Source organism: Thunnus albacares, chromosome 5 (assembly GCF_914725855.1).
Source record: "Thunnus albacares chromosome 5, fThuAlb1.1, whole genome shotgun sequence".
Taxonomy (NCBI): domain Eukaryota; kingdom Metazoa; phylum Chordata; class Actinopteri; order Scombriformes; family Scombridae; genus Thunnus; species Thunnus albacares.
The window spans coordinates 2,986,655-3,003,912 of NC_058110.1; the positions used below are offsets into that span (position 1 = coordinate 2,986,655).

Consider the following 17,258-nt stretch of genomic DNA (forward strand, 5'->3'; position numbering starts at 1 on the left):
AGTAGGCAGGAAATAGTTAATGAGATATATGACAACAGATTTAAAAATATTAATATTTTGATAACATTTATGTGGGTACCTGCACACAGAGGGAATAAGGGCAATGAAATTGTGGATGCATTAGCAAAACAGGCACTGAAACACGAGGAGATCATGGACATTTCACTCAGTAAATCTGAAGCAAAAGGAATATTCAAAAGAAACATCATTAAAGAGTGGCAGCACAGTTGGGATACAGCAAACACAGGACAACACCTTTATGCAGTACAGCGAGAAGTAGGCACAGTGAGGTCAGCTAAAAGAAGCACCAAAGAGGAGAACATCTTAACAAGGTTGAGGCTAGGACACACCAGACTAAATAAAACACAGCAATTAATAAACAAACATCCCTTAGGATAATGTAACCTATGTCAAATAGAGGAATCAGTGGAGCATATTCTCAAGAGCGAGAATTATTAAAGAGAGAAATCAGGAAGCTTGGAGTGGAAGAATTGAGTCTGGAAAGTGTATTTGCCATCAGGTTAGGGAGTCTTTTCCACTACTTGAAAGAAACTGGATTGATCAACAGAATTTAGTGTTCAGGAAATACATTTTTTTTTCCTTTTCTCTGAGTTTGTTTATGGGGTCTAATAATTTTGGTCCAAACTCCAACATAGTAGGTGGCGGTACTGCTTCTTTACGTTGGTTGCCACCCGCCATAAAACGGAAAGAAGAAGAAGAAGAAGAAGAAGAAGAAGAAGAAGAAGAAGAAGAAGAAGGAAAAAAGTAAATACGTTCACCATGTTTTGCGACATTTCCGGTCTCCGCCGTGTGCCATTTTGCTTTACGACAGTTGTGACAAACCAGAAGTGTACAAGCTGCAGTTATTTAGGAAGACAGGTATTTCTTCTACCTGCAGGCGAACAAAACACGATATAACCAGAGATACGACAACTCGACGACTGTCACACACCTGCCAAAGGATACGACTATAACTATAACATAACGATGCGAGAAACAACAAGACATTTCTGACAGCTGGCGTTCACCGAGCTCAACTAAATTAGCTAAAAGCTAGCGGAGCCAGTCTGTTAGCGTTGATCCTGCTGAACATGGTTTGAGTCTTAGACACTTTCAATGTGACATCCGAACACTTTCAACCTGACTCACAGCTGGGCTTCCATCGTTCAAACACCATGTGGCTCCAGCAGAGGCTGAAGGGGCTGCCGGGTTTGTTATCGAGCAGCTGGGCTCGGAGACTTCTCATCGCGCTGCTGCTCTTCCTCATCTCGTCCTGGTACCTGGGAGCAGGGCGCAGCTGGAGGCTTCTCAGGGGCCCAGCCGGGCCCGAGGGGGCCGCCGGACAGTGTCTTCTGGCTGAGATCCACAGGTGGAAGTCTCTGGTGGACCGAGGAGAGGGGATATACAGCACACCTCAGGAGCAGCTACACACACCTTTTGTATCCGGTAACGGACATATTCTGATTGACATCGACTCTAACAAACTGTGGGTAGCGTCGTCTTCACAGCCCGGCTCGGCTCCGGTCCACCAGACCGAATACTCCCCGAGAGTCAGCGTCCATCTGGAGGGGACGCGGGCCGAGGCTCAGGCCTCCATGCTGTGGTTCCGGAAAGGAGCCGTGTTGTCGGTCCGCTGTGCCTCCCCGGCCGCCCTGCAGTCAGTCCGGGACTGCATCACCATCAGAGAGGAGTTCATCGCCCACAGAAGCCGGACTAACGTCTATCTGCAGCGAATACACATCAACAATCCGTCTGACAGGCCCGCCTCCCTGGACGCCTCCTATGACAGCCCCCCCTTTGGAAGCAAGTTCTCCACCAGTGTGGAGAAAGTGGAGGACAGGGAGGTTGTGATCTTCTCCGGCAGAGTGCCTGTGGAGAGTAACCAGATGGTGCTGGTGGTGGTGGTCACCAAGAAGCTGAACAGCAGGATCCAGGTCTCTGCTAAATCAGAGTACACAGACAATATCCTGTCAGTGGTGTGGACCTCTGAGCCCATCGAGTCCTCCAAGCTGGAGGAGACGTTCAGCACTCTCCGAGAGGGAGCCAAAAAGGAACTGGTGGAACTGCTGAGGACCAGCGTAGATGAGCTGGTGGTAGATCACCAGCAGGCTTGGATGGACCTCTTCATTTCAGGTGAGCTGAGGTGGTAGGAGTCCACGCACCACAGATCACATACACCGTGCATTATTGTGCTATTATTGCGTTACAACATATCTACTGTGACAGCTGACATTTACTGAAGAAATTTCAGGTCCCCATAAGTTGACTTTAAGACATGTTGAAATGAATGGAAACCAATGGCTGCCAGAAATGTGTGCAAGAACATTCAGAAATATTTAAATGAGGTGTGCTTTTGAAGGTCAAAGATCATGATAAGCGTTAGAATTCATGCCAGCTAAAATTACAGCAGAGGCAGCACTGTAAAAACTTACAGTGAAAGTAGTGATATAACTATTGAATCAATGCACATCTTGTGAAATGCAGCTGATCGCTGTAGATATTTAAAGGTATACTATGCGGGATGTGTCTGTTGGTGTTTGTAAACACAGCATTCAAAGTTGGCTTCTCCTTCCTGGCTTGAGTGATCTGAGAGCAGAGAGACGCCCTTTTTACACCTGGCATTAACATGCATCATAGGTGATCCGATCACAAGTGGACAGCTCTAAGTACATCTGTTCACACCTGATATTAACATGCCTCTCCACATGTGTCTTCACTGACCACTTGTGATTGGATCTCACTTCCCCGTCCTATATGCAAATAAACACATCCATCATTTTCATTTGCAAGGACCGTATTCGTTTGTTTTTTAACTGGCGGGAGGACTGGTGGTCCGTGCGACCTCCGTCCAAAGTTGTGTTCAATTTGTTTGATAACAGGATAAACAAATATACAATGCATTGCGTTGACACTGCTAAATGAATGTGGCCACATGCGGCCCAGACCACCTTTGAATATGGTCTGAGTGATCGGATCCCAATGCGTCACACCTGTACTTGGAGCTGTCCACTTGTGATCAGATCACCTGAGACGCATGTTAATTCCAGGTGTGAACAGGGCCAGAGAGAGCGCAGTGGTGGTCAAGTGAGCCAGAGGGTGAATGAAGAAAGTGAGCGGTGCTGGCAAGAACAAAGCAGTGAATCAGATAAATAAATGTTATTTTCTGATTGTTTCACAGCGGTTATGTTCTAAAACACAAATAAATGGGTCATAATTGATGATTGAGAGGGATTATGAGTCTATACATCGTTTTTTAGGAAAATCCTGCATAGTATGCCTTTAACTGAAATGATCTTATGGTAGATGATACTTGCTGAGACCAGAGGGGTATACTACGAAGCGAGATTAGTGGGTTAGCGAGGTATGTTGAGCATAAAGAAAGGGTTTTCAATGTCATGAAGGTGGCTCTCTTTTAATCTGACTACATCACCATGGTAACTTATACTGCAAACTTCACCTGGTCCGAAGCAGGTTATGTTCTGAGTTTCGGCTTAAATCAGCAATAAAAAGCGCCGTCCTTTCACTAACTACCTGATTTGCTGCAAAGTCCGTTTAACACTGCTGCTACTACAGCTATTAGAACACCAATTAGAAAACTGATTCGTCTTTTATCATACTTACCATTGATTTGATATGTCATGTTGTAAATTTGAGTCAAATGATGCGCCAAATGCCCCCTTTTATGGGGATGCGCACAGAGCTTAAAGCAGAAAGCCTGGGTTAACAAGGAAAGTTCATAACCACCGTCATGATACCAGTTATCTCTGATGGCGAGTTTAGGGTTTGTCGAGCCAGCTTACACAAAGAAAGCCTGGTTATGTTGAACTTGCTTCGTAGTAAACCCCTCTGGAGGTAGTAATCCAACAAACGACATAGAGGCAGCATCAGTATGGCTTCACCTCAGCCAATAAAAATGTTCTCCTCATTCTGATGAAGTGAATTGCAAATTGGAATATAGTTGTTGGTTATTTGCATAGGTTATACATGGCATAGCCTGTAAAGATGTTGGTGTTTGCTTACATTGTTTCATCTGTATCTGTTTGGAGCCTAAATGCCTTGCTGTCCAGAAAATTTCATATCATCTGCTAGGAGCTAAATATGGCAAAAACAGACATATCCAGTGTTTCTCCTTGGTTGACTTGTTTGCCCCCCCACCAGGCCAAAGATGCTATTGATTTCTGAATGAATGGATATTTGGCGTTATTTTTGGCATTAAAAAATATTTTTTAGCCTGGCGGGTGTTCTCATTGGTCTGGCGGCCCACTAAGCCTGTACTATTATAGGGGAAACACTGCATATCTGTACTTGCATACCGTATACAGAATCTTACTTTGGTAGGTTTCTACTTTACCTCAGGGTGACACTTTCACCAAACAGTTGTCAGCCCACATTTTGTGGGGACTGGTGTTGTTTAGAGATTGTTTAGATGCATTAGCTTATTGCGGATATATTTGGTATTGGTGTTTATGTTGGACTTGTATATAATAGAGCTGCGACGAACAATTATTTTCATTATTGTTTAATCCATTGATTATTTTCTCGATCAACAGATTAGTTGTTTAGGCTATTGAATGTTGATCACTGCTTCCTAAAGCTCAAGATGACGTCCTCAAATGTCTTCTTTTGTCCAGAACAGTCCACAACACACAACCAAAATACATTCAGGAAATATTCACATTTGAGAAGCTGTTATCAAAGAATTTGGACATTTTCTCTTCTTAAGAAATGACTCAAAATGATTAATCAATCAAAATAGTTGGTGATTAATTCAATAGTTGGCAACTAATTAATTAATTATTGCAGCTGTAGTATATAATAATAATAATGTTGGACGTGTATTGTGTAGTACATTGTTATTGGATTTTGTAAACTTTCAAATATACGTAGTTATTGGTATCCAATATGGGTTGGGCTGTAAAAGACAGCACTTATTAGATTTGAGTCTTCAGCCACGTCCTGTGGCCTTAAGTTGTCATCATGTGAAATGTGGAACTTGGGTCTTGTGAAAGCAGGTGGACATAGTGTATATGTACGTTTTTACAAACCAGGTCAGGCATCCTGATGCTGACGAGATTACCTGAGTTATGCTTGCTAGTACCAAAATATTGGTTGGTACCATAAAGGTACCCAATATCAATACCCAGCTCTGCATTTTTTATGGTTTGAAATCTCCAAACTGCACTGTCACCACAGAGTGATGAAGCATTTTACTGGAAAACAAACGGGCTTTGCACTGTGTTGTCCTTTAAGTCTTGCTGACTGGACAATTCACTTCAAAGTTATAGGGTAATTCCAGGTCGAATCAACAGATTTTCGAAAATTTTCCTGACTGACCATCTTAGATTTGCTTCATACTTTATGTAAATAATGTCATTGTACCCAAAAACTAGTGAGCAAAATCTTTGGCTTGTGCAGTGGAAAGGGCTTATAGCGATCACGTCTGTCCGGGTCAAATTGATCACTATAAGCGGATGATTATTAGAAACAATTTTTTTTTCTATTTCTTAATTTCTCATGCAGATTATCATCTAATTGACATTTACTCATTTATTACATGAATATAAAGTAATGAAACAGGCAGCTTCACTATTTACTGAATTTTATTGACTGTTTCAAACTACAGCACAGCTGTTTCAAATGCTTGTTGTTTCACTGCTGCATTTTTTTAAATACAATTTTCAGCAAGCCAAAACTTTGCAAATATGCACCTGTGAGCCAACTATTTTACAAATTAAAGACATCTTATAGTGTAGAGCAATCCCTGAAAATTTCAAGCATCTAGCATGAATAATTCAAAAGTAATCACTTATGGAACTTTGTAATAAACTTAGCAGCCCGGCACCTCCTCCTCATGCTGGTCACCAGCCTGTTCACACACTGCTGTGGGATGGCTTCCCATTCTTCAACCAGCATTTGTCGGTTTGTGGGGTTTATCAGAGTACCTCCAGAATTTGGGAGTGGACACTTGTGGGATCAGCTTGGGCGTGCTGTTGGTGCCAGAGTGACCAACACAACCACGTTGGCTGACTGATGGGATGCCATCCCACAGCAGCATGTGACCAAGCTGTTGACCAGCATGAGGAGGAGGTGCCAGGCTGTTGTGGCTGTGTATGGTTCTTCCACCAATTGCCAATATGTCTCGTTCCTTCAAAATTCAATCATCCAATCCACCAAACACCAAACAAGAGTCAATGGCAGTATAAGCTGTTTGGCATTGGCAGAGAAGATTTGGCATATTTTTCATGGGCTCAACCCACATAGCTCTGCTGCTCATCCCACAAATGCATATTCCTTACAAATGTGGCACCATTTAAAAGGGAAAGAAACAGGCTTTCCAACGGTATAAGATTTATTGCCAAGAAGCATTGTTACAACAAAGAAATAATCTACCAAACACAAATTTCCTTACTTTTTGTGCTAAGCTGATTTTAGCAACACTCATTTTTGGCAGACCACGCCCCTTTTTAATCTCAGAAACTATATACAAGTCAAAAATTTTGCATACTAGTTGTTGGGTACAATGACATTATTTACATCATGTATGAAGCAAATACAAAATGGTCTGTTGGTAGGCCTCTGTTGATTTCAAAAGGAATGACCCTATAGAGTGTTGTTATTTTATGATATATTCAGTTTTTGATACTACTGCCGATACAATACAATTTTTTATACCTCAGTTTGAGAATTATAAACATGATTTTCTGCAAAATGCTTTTCATTTCAGAGAAGAGGCCAAAATTCTCAAATGTAAATGTCTAAACACAGTCAAAAACTGGCAAAATTTGGATTTAAAATAGAAACTCATAGTTTAAATGAAGTACATAAGATTATCGGTTGGACAACATTTGATGCTATCTTTCAGTAAGTGACAGTTTAGCAACTGTAATTGCCTTTACAGACATTTTGTTCAATACCAAAAAGTACTAGACCTCTTCACTAAAGTAGTAAAGAGGTTTGATACCTGGCCCTACAGAGTGGAGGTTTGTGTTAAAGATATAATATCAAACTATTCCCCATTAAAATGTCTAAAAATGACTATACCTATGTTATATAATTTATTATGTTGTGTGGTTACATTATCCCAAAAGTTTCCAACAATTTTCAAACCCACAATGGCGTCTTCCAAAGAGTATATGAATACAACATAGAGTGTCGACGTATAGGCTATATTCTGTAAAACACTTACAGCAAGGAACTTTTACCCATGGTGTTAAATGAAAACAACATTCAAGATGTCCAATGTTTAAATCAAATCTTAAAATATATAAAATATTCAATGCTCAGTTGTCAAAAATGAAATTGCAATATGAAGCCTGATACCTTCCTCTTTTAAACATGGTAGTGAATGAAACAACAGCCTGTGTCCACATCATCACAACTTGATAACTTACAAACATGAAGACATGTCTTGTCCTGCAGCTTGTTGAATGAGCTACCAAACAAACATTCAGCAGGGAAAAGTGATAACATCAGTCAGCAGCTAGACAGCTAATTAGCTGCTCAGCTACAGCACATTAAACAGTGTGTAAACATACCTGCAGATGTCACTGCGGACCCATTAGATGCTGGTTTGGTCGTTGCTCTTCAAAATCCCTGTTAGTGACGTGCTGTCTGTCCATGACTTGCACTTACAGCAGTTTGTTTACATTGTCTTAAATGAGACATTAAATTTTGCACTTAACATGTGTGCCGAACCGTGGGGGGCGATCCGTTCGGATCACCGATCAACTACGATCCGTTGCACCACTACCGTTAACAAAGAAATACAGTTTTGTCGCAGTGCATAATTGTTGTCAAACCAATACTCCTCAAGTTCTTTTTTTAAAATAATAAACATAATTAACAATTAGCTTCAATAGCAGTAAACAGTACAAAACATTCCACCTTGTTTTTTTGTTTTGTTGTTTAAACTCATGAACTTATTGAGCAACCAACTCACCATACTTAGTCAGGGGTCTCCGTAGTTGGGTTGGCCTTTGAGGGCGATGGCCATGGTGAGGTAGCTCCACTGCACCACCCCACTATCCTGAAAGTCCCCAGGGGAAGAGAAGTCCAGGTGAGGAAAGATGGAGGGGAGTGAGACAACAGTTGCAGGGACATACCCTGCTGGATCTGGTGGAATGTCTATGTTGGAGAACAGCCCAGAGAACCCCAGGTCTGGGTCTGCAGGATCCATGTCCAAGTCTGGGTGTGACACTTCCACAGTTGTGCAGACCTGAGCCTGCTCCATGGCCCAGGTGTTGTCCAGTGGATCGTGGCTGTGATAGGGCTTTAGCTGATCGTGGTGAACCACTTTTACTTTGGTCTTTCGGGCCTTTCTTGATGCAATACACTAGGTCTTTCAGCTGTCCCAGAATGAAAAATGGACCTTCATATGACAGAAGAAACTTTCTGACCCTGATCTTGACTTTCCATGTGCCCTTAATGAGGTACCACACAGTATCTCCAGTTACCAGGTCCACCAGATCACTCACTTCCTGGCTGAACATCATGAAGTTGGGAAGTTATGAAACCAGTGGCACTGTGCCTTTTCGCTCTGTAGGCCATGACAGCATAGTAGATTATCAGGTCCAAGTCCCAGTAACAGCGCTCGGCTGTAGTGGCCAGAATCTTTTGCAGGGTGGCTCTGAACTCTACTTGGTCATCAGACTGTGGTCGGAAGGGTGTAGTGTGTGTTTTATCAATACCAAATAGTGTGCACATTTTCTTGGACACAAGGGCGGAGCTGGACTCTCAGCACGGAGGGGGCAGAGCATTCTTGAGGGGCCCTTATGATAAAGTCATTTTAAAATAATTCACAACCGTAAAATAGCTAATATATCCTATCCTATCCATAAACACAAATTGTCACTTATTGAGCAAAGCAAGTCTATGTCTAAGTAATATAGTATAGTACTTCACTATATATAGTGAAGCTACTTTGTCAGACATGCTTGTTCTAAAGAACAAAAAAAGAAAACAGGTTGCCTGCTACATTCAAATGTTTCAGCACCGAGGACAGCTCACAGTGCTTATTGTGCATCGATTAATGAACGGTTCAGCACCACCGCCAATAGTCAGCAACAAGCCAGGTGCACTGTCTCAGTGCCATGTCTTTCTTACACAGAAATAACAAACATAAAATAGACACAGCGGTCTACAACACCACAGGCAGTGTGACTGACGGATGCCAAGATGCAGTGGGCATGGAGTTAAATAACAGATTAATACAACATTATGACTGATTTCTTCATAACCAGAATTTAAGTTAATAAAGACTAATTATGGATGTTTGTATCTTTGTTGAGCCCAGAAAAGGTGAGAATGCCCTGTATTTCCCAAGAAAAGAGCAGTGCAGTGTTTTCTGTTTTATACTTTTTATCATCTTGTGACCCTACATATTTATCAAGGTTAGCTAAATTTAGTCTGAAACTAAGCACTTATAATAGCACTGTGGTCAGACAGGTCATTATAAAGAAATAAGGTAAAAAGTAGGATAATGTCATTTTATCAAGTAGAGTGTTTCATAGTGGTCTAATACAACAAACCACGTTACATTGAATTTGAAAACTCTAGGATGGCATTTAGATGGCATATAAAAAGAAACAATGCATATATACTGTAGATACATGACTTTACACACATTTCTTTTTTCTTTAAGAGTTTTTGTTCATGTCAAAAAGTATCACTGCATGTGTCAAATACATGATTTACTCACTCTTATTTGCTATATCCATGAATGAATTCTCACAAGCAACAAGCAGACAGAGCTTCTGCACAGGCTCATTCTCAAATCACACACAGTAAACAGGTGACTGATCGCTTATAAATGCAAAACTGGGGAAGATCCACCTTATTCAAAGTCTTGGCGGGCCTGTCAGTCCCAGTATAAGATCCAGTACATAACATAATTTCCAGTTACAATTCCAGTTACAGTTTCAAGTTACATGTTTCACTCATCAATTGTTGTCCCTGCTCAGCCTGTAGTGTAGTGTTGTCCATTAAAGTGAGGTCGGATAGTCTGGCCTCATCCATGCACAAACCCAAATAGCTCATAATGAGCCTCAGGCAGCTGAAACTTCGTTTTGCGAGTTTCATTCACCAAAAACATAAAAAGACACGAATAGCTCATATTTTGGATAAAGTTTTCAGCAGAGTTGGTCATTAACTTTGAATCACTGCTTCTGCAGTCTTCACTTCCTGCAGAGTCACCAAGCAGAAATACGGACAGCGCCACTCTGCCATTGCAACCCACATTGTGGTCAGAGGGGGGATTACATCCATAGTGATAAGCACTACCATAGAGAATGAATTGAAAAAGTTAAAAGAGTTCTACTATTCCTGCTGTGCTCACGAATTGGGTCGCACACTATGTCCCCAGCGGGGCCTCTATTGAGTGTGGGCCCGGGGGCACCGCCCCCTCTGCCATTGTGGTCACTCCACTTATGCTTGAACACTTGGAACTCAAAGTCCTGACCCTGGTCACTATCATGCAATGTCTGTGGTTCCCCATAAGAACACACTCCCTTTGAGGCAAGCACTTCAGCCACAGTCACTGCCTGGTCGTTTGGTAGGGGGAAGGCTTCCCCCAGTTTTATGAAATAGTACTGTATCATGAGCACATAACAGTTGTTGCACTCTGTCTCATTCAGTGGCCCCATGATATCCGAGATAATACGCTCCATCGGGGCTCCCACCCTGACAGTGCCCATGGGGGCCTTTGGCGTCTTAAGGGGCTGGGCTTTGGACAAGTCTGGAGTGCGGTGGTTAGCAGGTGCGTGAGTCTGTCGAATACCACTTGGCATTCTGTAGTCCCCTCAAAACGGGCGTATTTCTTGGTCAGGGCAAGGAGGGACACAGCGACAAACCGTAGATGGTATGATGCCAAGCTGATTAATTGACGGACCTCCTGGAGTGATGTAGGTATAAGCCACTCCTACACCTTCTGGACTTTGATGGGGTCGGTGACCACGCCACACTTGGAGATGATGTGGCCTGGGTAGGCTACTTGACGGCTGAAGAAGCAGCATTTAGCAGGTTTCAGTTTCATGTTGACTTAGTGCAGCCTATTGAAAACCTGGCCAAGTTGTTGCAGCATTTCTGACATGTCCTGGTCCAGCACAATGAGGTCTCTCCCACTGCATGCCAGTTGAGGCATGGTCCATCAGCCACTGGAACGTCCACAGAGCGTTGCACAGTCCAAACGGCAGAACGTTCCATTCGAACAGTCCCTTTCTGGTGCAGAAGACTGACACTCGGTGAGCCCTGGGGATCAGTTTGACTTGCCAATAGCCAGAGGCAAGATCCATTTGGCAGTGGAGAGGGTGTTAAGTCTGTTTTGGATGCAGGGCCACAGGTGAGCGTCTTTAACGCTGCAGTTGTTTTGGGCCCTGTAATCTATGCAGAGGCAGTACGTTCCGTTCCCTTTACATACCATCACTATGGGCACACACTGCTATAGGTGCACAGCAGCTGAGCTAGCTGGAGCTCCTCTCTGTTGAGTTCAGCTGAACTTTGGCTGTAGGACTCCTGCAGTTGCTGGGGAATAGTTGGGTGTTATGGCTGTTCTGGCTTGGCTGTGGTGGTGGCTCGCAGGCCACAACAAAGGAGGGAGACGCATGCCCAAACTCAGCGATAATAATCTGAAATTTATTAAAGTAAATAACAATAATTGCAATGGGATGTGGAAGTCAGTATCAGTGGTGTATGAAAGTGTATGAATGTGTTGTCTAATGTGAGGTGTGTGTTGTCAGTGGAGAACAAAACCAAAAAGGAAACGCAAAAAACAACCACAGCTTGGTGAGTGGAGGTATCAGAGAGGGACTGGAATCAGGGCAGACGGGCTTGAAGACATTCTGGGGAACTCGCCAGGTTTTCCCAACTGGTGAATGTTTGTTTGGTGGCTCATTCAACAAACTAAGCTGCAGGACAAGACGTGTGTTCATGTTTGTAAGTTATCATCAAGTTTTGATGATGTGGACACAGGCTGTTGTTTCATTCACTACCATGTTTAAAGGAGGAAGGTATCAGGCCTCATATTCCAATTTAATTTAACAATTGAGCTTTGAATATTTTATATATTTTAAGATTTGATTTAAACATTGGACATCTTGAATGTTGTTTTCATTTAAGACCATGGGCAAAACTTCCTTCCTTTTACAGAATATATGGAAAACAAAGTTTTATTTGTCTCTCCCCTTTTTTTTCTTTTTTTTTGCTGATCCGAAAAATGATCCGATCCATGACTCAAATCTGTGATATGATCCGAACCGTGAGTTTTGTGATCCGTTGTGCCCCTACTCGCTACGCATACACATTACACACTGCCCTATTCCTTAAAGCAGCTACGCTACTCTTATAACAGTAACTTTCATGTAGATGTCCTTTGAAGAATGAGGACAGGGAGGATTATGGGATTTGATGCATGATATGATGACTCAAAACAATTCCACAATAACATAGGGTTTCAGTATCTTGTCCAAGGACACTTCGACATGTGGACTGGAGGAGCTCGGAATCGAACTACCACTTGTGAATAGTGGATGACCCGCTCTACAGCCATCCCGCAATAGGGTTTGTTTGTTGTTGTCAGTGTTAATCATTCCTGCTTCCTCATCCAGACCGGTAAGCACAGGAGAGATGTTGTATTCTGCTCCAGGGTCGAAGTCACTGGTAACTTTGGGGCTAACCCCCTTTACTTCAGTTAGCAGGTGTCAAGCAAGACATGGGAACCTGGCTTTGGTCTTGAGGAGGTGTAGCGTTTCTTTTCTGATAAACAGACTAAACTGTACATACTGCTATGTTCACAGCTACCGCTAAGTAGCCTCACCATCACACACTCAGTCTGTGACAAGTCATGCCTGCAGCATGTCTGGATCAGTTGATCATGTGAGGAGAGCAACTTAATCATTGGTTAATATGGTAAGCTGTTAATGGATGTGTCTTGGAGTGATCCCTTGTTCCTGCAACACATTAGAAGATCAACTCCCTTCACTCACTGTGCTCATTGACTGGAAATGAAACCACCAACTGACCTTTTTCACAGACTGGGACTCAGAATGTGCAATGTATCTGTGTAGTTGTGAGCATGTAGAGTTAAAATGGAAATAAAATATTTACTCACAGAAGAGAACGAGTGGAAAATGCCTGTGATGTGACAGAAAACAGAAAAAAAGTAATCAATCCTTGGAAATACACTACCTGCCTGGCTTTTGTGAAGTTCTGCTTCTGTTTCTTTGTTCATTCAGGTGTTGAAATGAGGAAGATCACTGACTCCCACACACCATCAAGCCGCACAGTGAACACCACCCTCTACTACATCCTGTCCTCCTCCACAACTCCCCTGCTGGACCGAAGGCTGAGCAGCGAGGAGCGTGCTCGTCTGGAGTCAAGCCTCAACTATGCTGACCACTGCTTCAGTGGCCACGCCACCATGCATGCAGAAAATCTGTGGCCTGAGCGGGTGAGCAGCACCGCTCAAATCCTCCAGCTAGTTACGCTGTGGACTCTGACTCTGCAGAAGAGAGGCTGCAAAGTGCTTGTGGCAGCTGGAGCCCACGGAGCCATGCAGGGCATGGTGCTCAGCTTCGGCGGCCTTCAGTTCACAGAGAACCACCTGCAGTTCCAGGCTGATCCGGACGTTCTGCACAACAGCTACGCCTTGAGAGGGATCCACTACAACCAGGACCTCATTAACCTGGCCGTGCTGCTGGATGTGGAGGGGAAGCCTTTTCTTCATGTGTCGGTGAAGCAGCAAGAGAAGCCGGTGAAACTGTACGCCTGTGAGGCTGGCTGCCTCAACGAGCCTGTGGAGCTGACATCAGAGATCAAAGGTCACACCTTCCCTGTAATGGTGACCCAACCCATCACACCACTGCTCTACATCTCCACAGATCTGCGCCACCTGCAGGACCTCCGCCACACCTTGCACCTCAAGGCCATCCTGGCACACGAGGAACACATGGCCAACAGGTACCCAGGCCTGCCCTTCCTCTTCTGGTTCAGCGTGGCCTCGCTCATAACGCTCTTCCACCTTTTCCTCTTCAAGCTCATATACAACGAGTACTGTGGCCCCGGCGCAAAGCCCCTCTTCAGGAGCAAGGTATAAACGGCAGTATTAAAACATAACTGGAAGCATAAAACTGCAAACTGCAAACTGATCTGCTCTGCGCCGTTTTTCTTTTACTTGTGTGTGTGTGTGTGTGGTGGCAAAGATTTCCTCTCTCTATTGACGCTCTCTCTGTGGGTTGGTTTCTCAGTTTTGACTTTCACCTTCTCTGTGAGTGAACTTTATTTTCCCATCTCAAGTGGTACATGTTTTGAGGGCTGGCATAAAAGCCTTACACACCTCCCTTCCCCCTCGCACAAAAGATGATTCCACAATTCTCGTTCTGTGTTGAAGAAGTTTTTCACTGCAGCTGTTGAAATGAGGAAACCTGATATTAATTGAAACCATCAGTAGGATAGTAGCCTTTATTCAAGATTACAGACCTTGAAGTTACAATTAACTATTTGGGTTACGGTGTCATTTTAGCACACACCACCTCTTCATATGCACTTCATATCCATTGTGGAATGTCAAGCTTTTATTGATCGCAACGGGAGAAAAACAAGCACAAGAGCTATTATTCCCTTTCAAATCAGGAGATTATTATTTGTTGATTATTTCTTTTGTTTGCTTACCCAGAAGTTAATGCCACTTTGCAATAGCATTCATATTGTCCTGATTCAGCGTTCTAAAAGGGCCATACCAGTATTTTTGCAATCCCAATAAATTATGTATACTTCACATTAGAGAAGTGTAACACAGGTTTTTAGATTTTCAAATGTGTTTTTTGTGTCTCCTCAAGGAAGCCATTATTTTTATTCATTTCATCACAGTCAGTTGTTTGAGTTAGGTAATCCATTAGTTACTGTTGTTTAGTAAGATTTAAGGCTTCTCAGTTTGAACCTGCACTGACAATAATTCAAAGGTACCCTGTGGAGGTTTTGCCACTGAAGTAGCACTATGGAGCTTAGAGTGGGTCCCCAATTAGTTTGCATCTTATGCATCTTTTGGAGCCATTTCTAAACAAGCTAACACGACCAAACTCTTCATAATAAAGGAACATGTCACCCAGTGTGACTCGCTGAAAACGTTTTTAATAGTTTTCGGACAACAATGGAGGTCTACAGCACAGAAGAATAAGATACACACACAATACTTGTTAGTAAATGAGTTGGTTTAGCTCTGCACATGAGATATCTTTACAATAAGAAAAATATATAAAATCAGCTTTGCAAATGTGTTTTGATGAGAAAGACTGAATGTAAACAAAACTTATGCAAGACGCATCCACTGAGTACCTTTAACTTAGAGCAGCTATAATGCTGATTGATTACCTAACTGAAACATGTGTCTGATGAGTTGATTTGCAACTGAAATAATGGAAACCTTTGACTCCCTGGAGTAGGAATAACACAATTCATAACATTTCACTCACCAAGTTAATTGATGAAATCTGGGATCACAGCAATATTGTGAAAAACAGGTCTAAGAACAGGTGGACGATCAGACAGACTGTCAACAAACCTCCAGGTTAGCCAAACTCATCTGGAAGAAAATACAAAGGTAAAATGGTAAAATGATTATCCAAACTGTCTGTTGTAATTGTTGACATACAGTTGGGATCATTAACATTTTAGGTGCACTCACTTTGAGTTTGACCTTTTAAGTAAAGTGGCTTAGATCATCTTAATAAACTGTTGGTTTGTTTGTTGTCTGACTGCTTGTTTTCTTGACCTGTCCAGAGCCACAAAAAAAACCCAAGTTGTAACAAATCTTACTGTTACTTAAAGAGAGAGGATTGTAATGGATCAGCCCAAAGCAAAATCATCCAGCGAATAACACAAGCCTAAATTAGCACAGTAAAGGTGGTGCTAAAAGTTCATGATGTCTGTTGTCATGTAAAACGGCTACTTGTTTACAGATGTCCTTACACAATGAGCTGTTCACCTGTGGGACAGCATGGACTGTGTGCTCACTCTGCCAGGACTCTTCCCGCTATTCCTTTTTTCCCCCTGTGTTTTGATGATGTTTTATATTGAATCACTTAATTAAATTAACAAGAAATCTGTGGGTTGGCTTTGGCTCTTTACTACTGACCTGTCAAACCCTGCTGTGCCTCAATGAAAGAGCTCTTATCCTCAGCAGGTCTATGTTTTTTCCATTTCCTCTGGGAGGCAGTCTGGGTCAGGTAGTCACAGTCAGTCTCTCAGCAGTTCTAATCCTCCCCTCTGACTTCACCAGGTCACCAGAAAAAATGAAGATGGCTGCAGTGATACCAGGAACTCTGCTTGAACGCTACACAGCTAACATGGGTGTGCTGGTGCTGAATCTGAAATGAGGCCACGCATTTGTCCTCAATGTGTCACAGTTTGCACTGATAACTATTAATTTTTTTACTGCATGACTCTGCATTTTGAAGGAATGTCATCTACTGTGGAGTGATACAATTGAGAGATTTGCTGGTGAGAAGATGTAGAGGCACCTAGGTTTGTCCCAGAGACCGATTTCATATATTTAAATTGATTGTTTTGTCCAACCAGCTGTCCGAAACCCAAAGAACATTATTTTAATATAATATAAAACAAACAAACAAAATGCAGGAAATACTCACATTTGAAAAGCTCTAACCTGTAAATGGTTTGCCTTTTTGCATAAAGGGTTCACAATTGTTCAAGTCTGTCTTAAAACAGTCAGGAATCCAAATGAATGTTGAAACAGGTTTTTCCTGCTGTAATCATTCCTCATGTTCAAACTGACCATTAGAAGATCCCATCATAATGCACTGACAATGTAAGTGATGTGGGACAAAATCCACAGTCCTCCTTCTGTGCAAAAATGTATTTAAAAGTTTATCTGAAGCTAATATGAAGCTTCAGTCGTCCAAATGAGTCAAATCAAGTAGATATCTTTCAACGTCTACAATATTTTTAGTACCAAAGTTCCTCTTTCTGTTACTATAATTTCACCGCAGCTCAACAGGCAAACACTGTATGAGGAGACACAAAAAGGGAATATGATACTAAAAAGACTGTAAATGTGTCAGATATCCACTTGATATGAGTAACTCAGACTGCTGAAGCCTCATATAAGCTTCAGATAAACGTTTAAATGCATTTTTGTACAAAATGACTGTGTGGACACTGGATTTTGGCCCCCATCACTTAAACTGAAAGGACATTTGAAGGGAATCTTTGGTTTACAACCAGTATGAACAGGAGAAATGATTATACCT

The 17,258-nt window shown here is 42.4% G+C and overlaps 1 protein-coding gene across 1 annotated transcript; it reads left to right on the forward strand.

The window, feature by feature from the left end:
• The first annotated feature begins 778 nt into the window (after positions 1–778).
• Positions 779–16,769, forward strand: kiaa2013 (KIAA2013 ortholog). Its single transcript, XM_044352967.1, has 3 exons — positions 779–2,133; positions 13,227–14,080; positions 16,268–16,769. The coding sequence occupies exons 1-3, from the start codon at positions 1,176–1,178 to the stop codon at positions 16,316–16,318; spliced, it is 1,863 nt and encodes a 620-aa protein (XP_044208902.1). The 5' UTR covers positions 779–1,175; the 3' UTR covers positions 16,319–16,769.
• Positions 16,770–17,258: the final 489 nt, after the last annotated feature.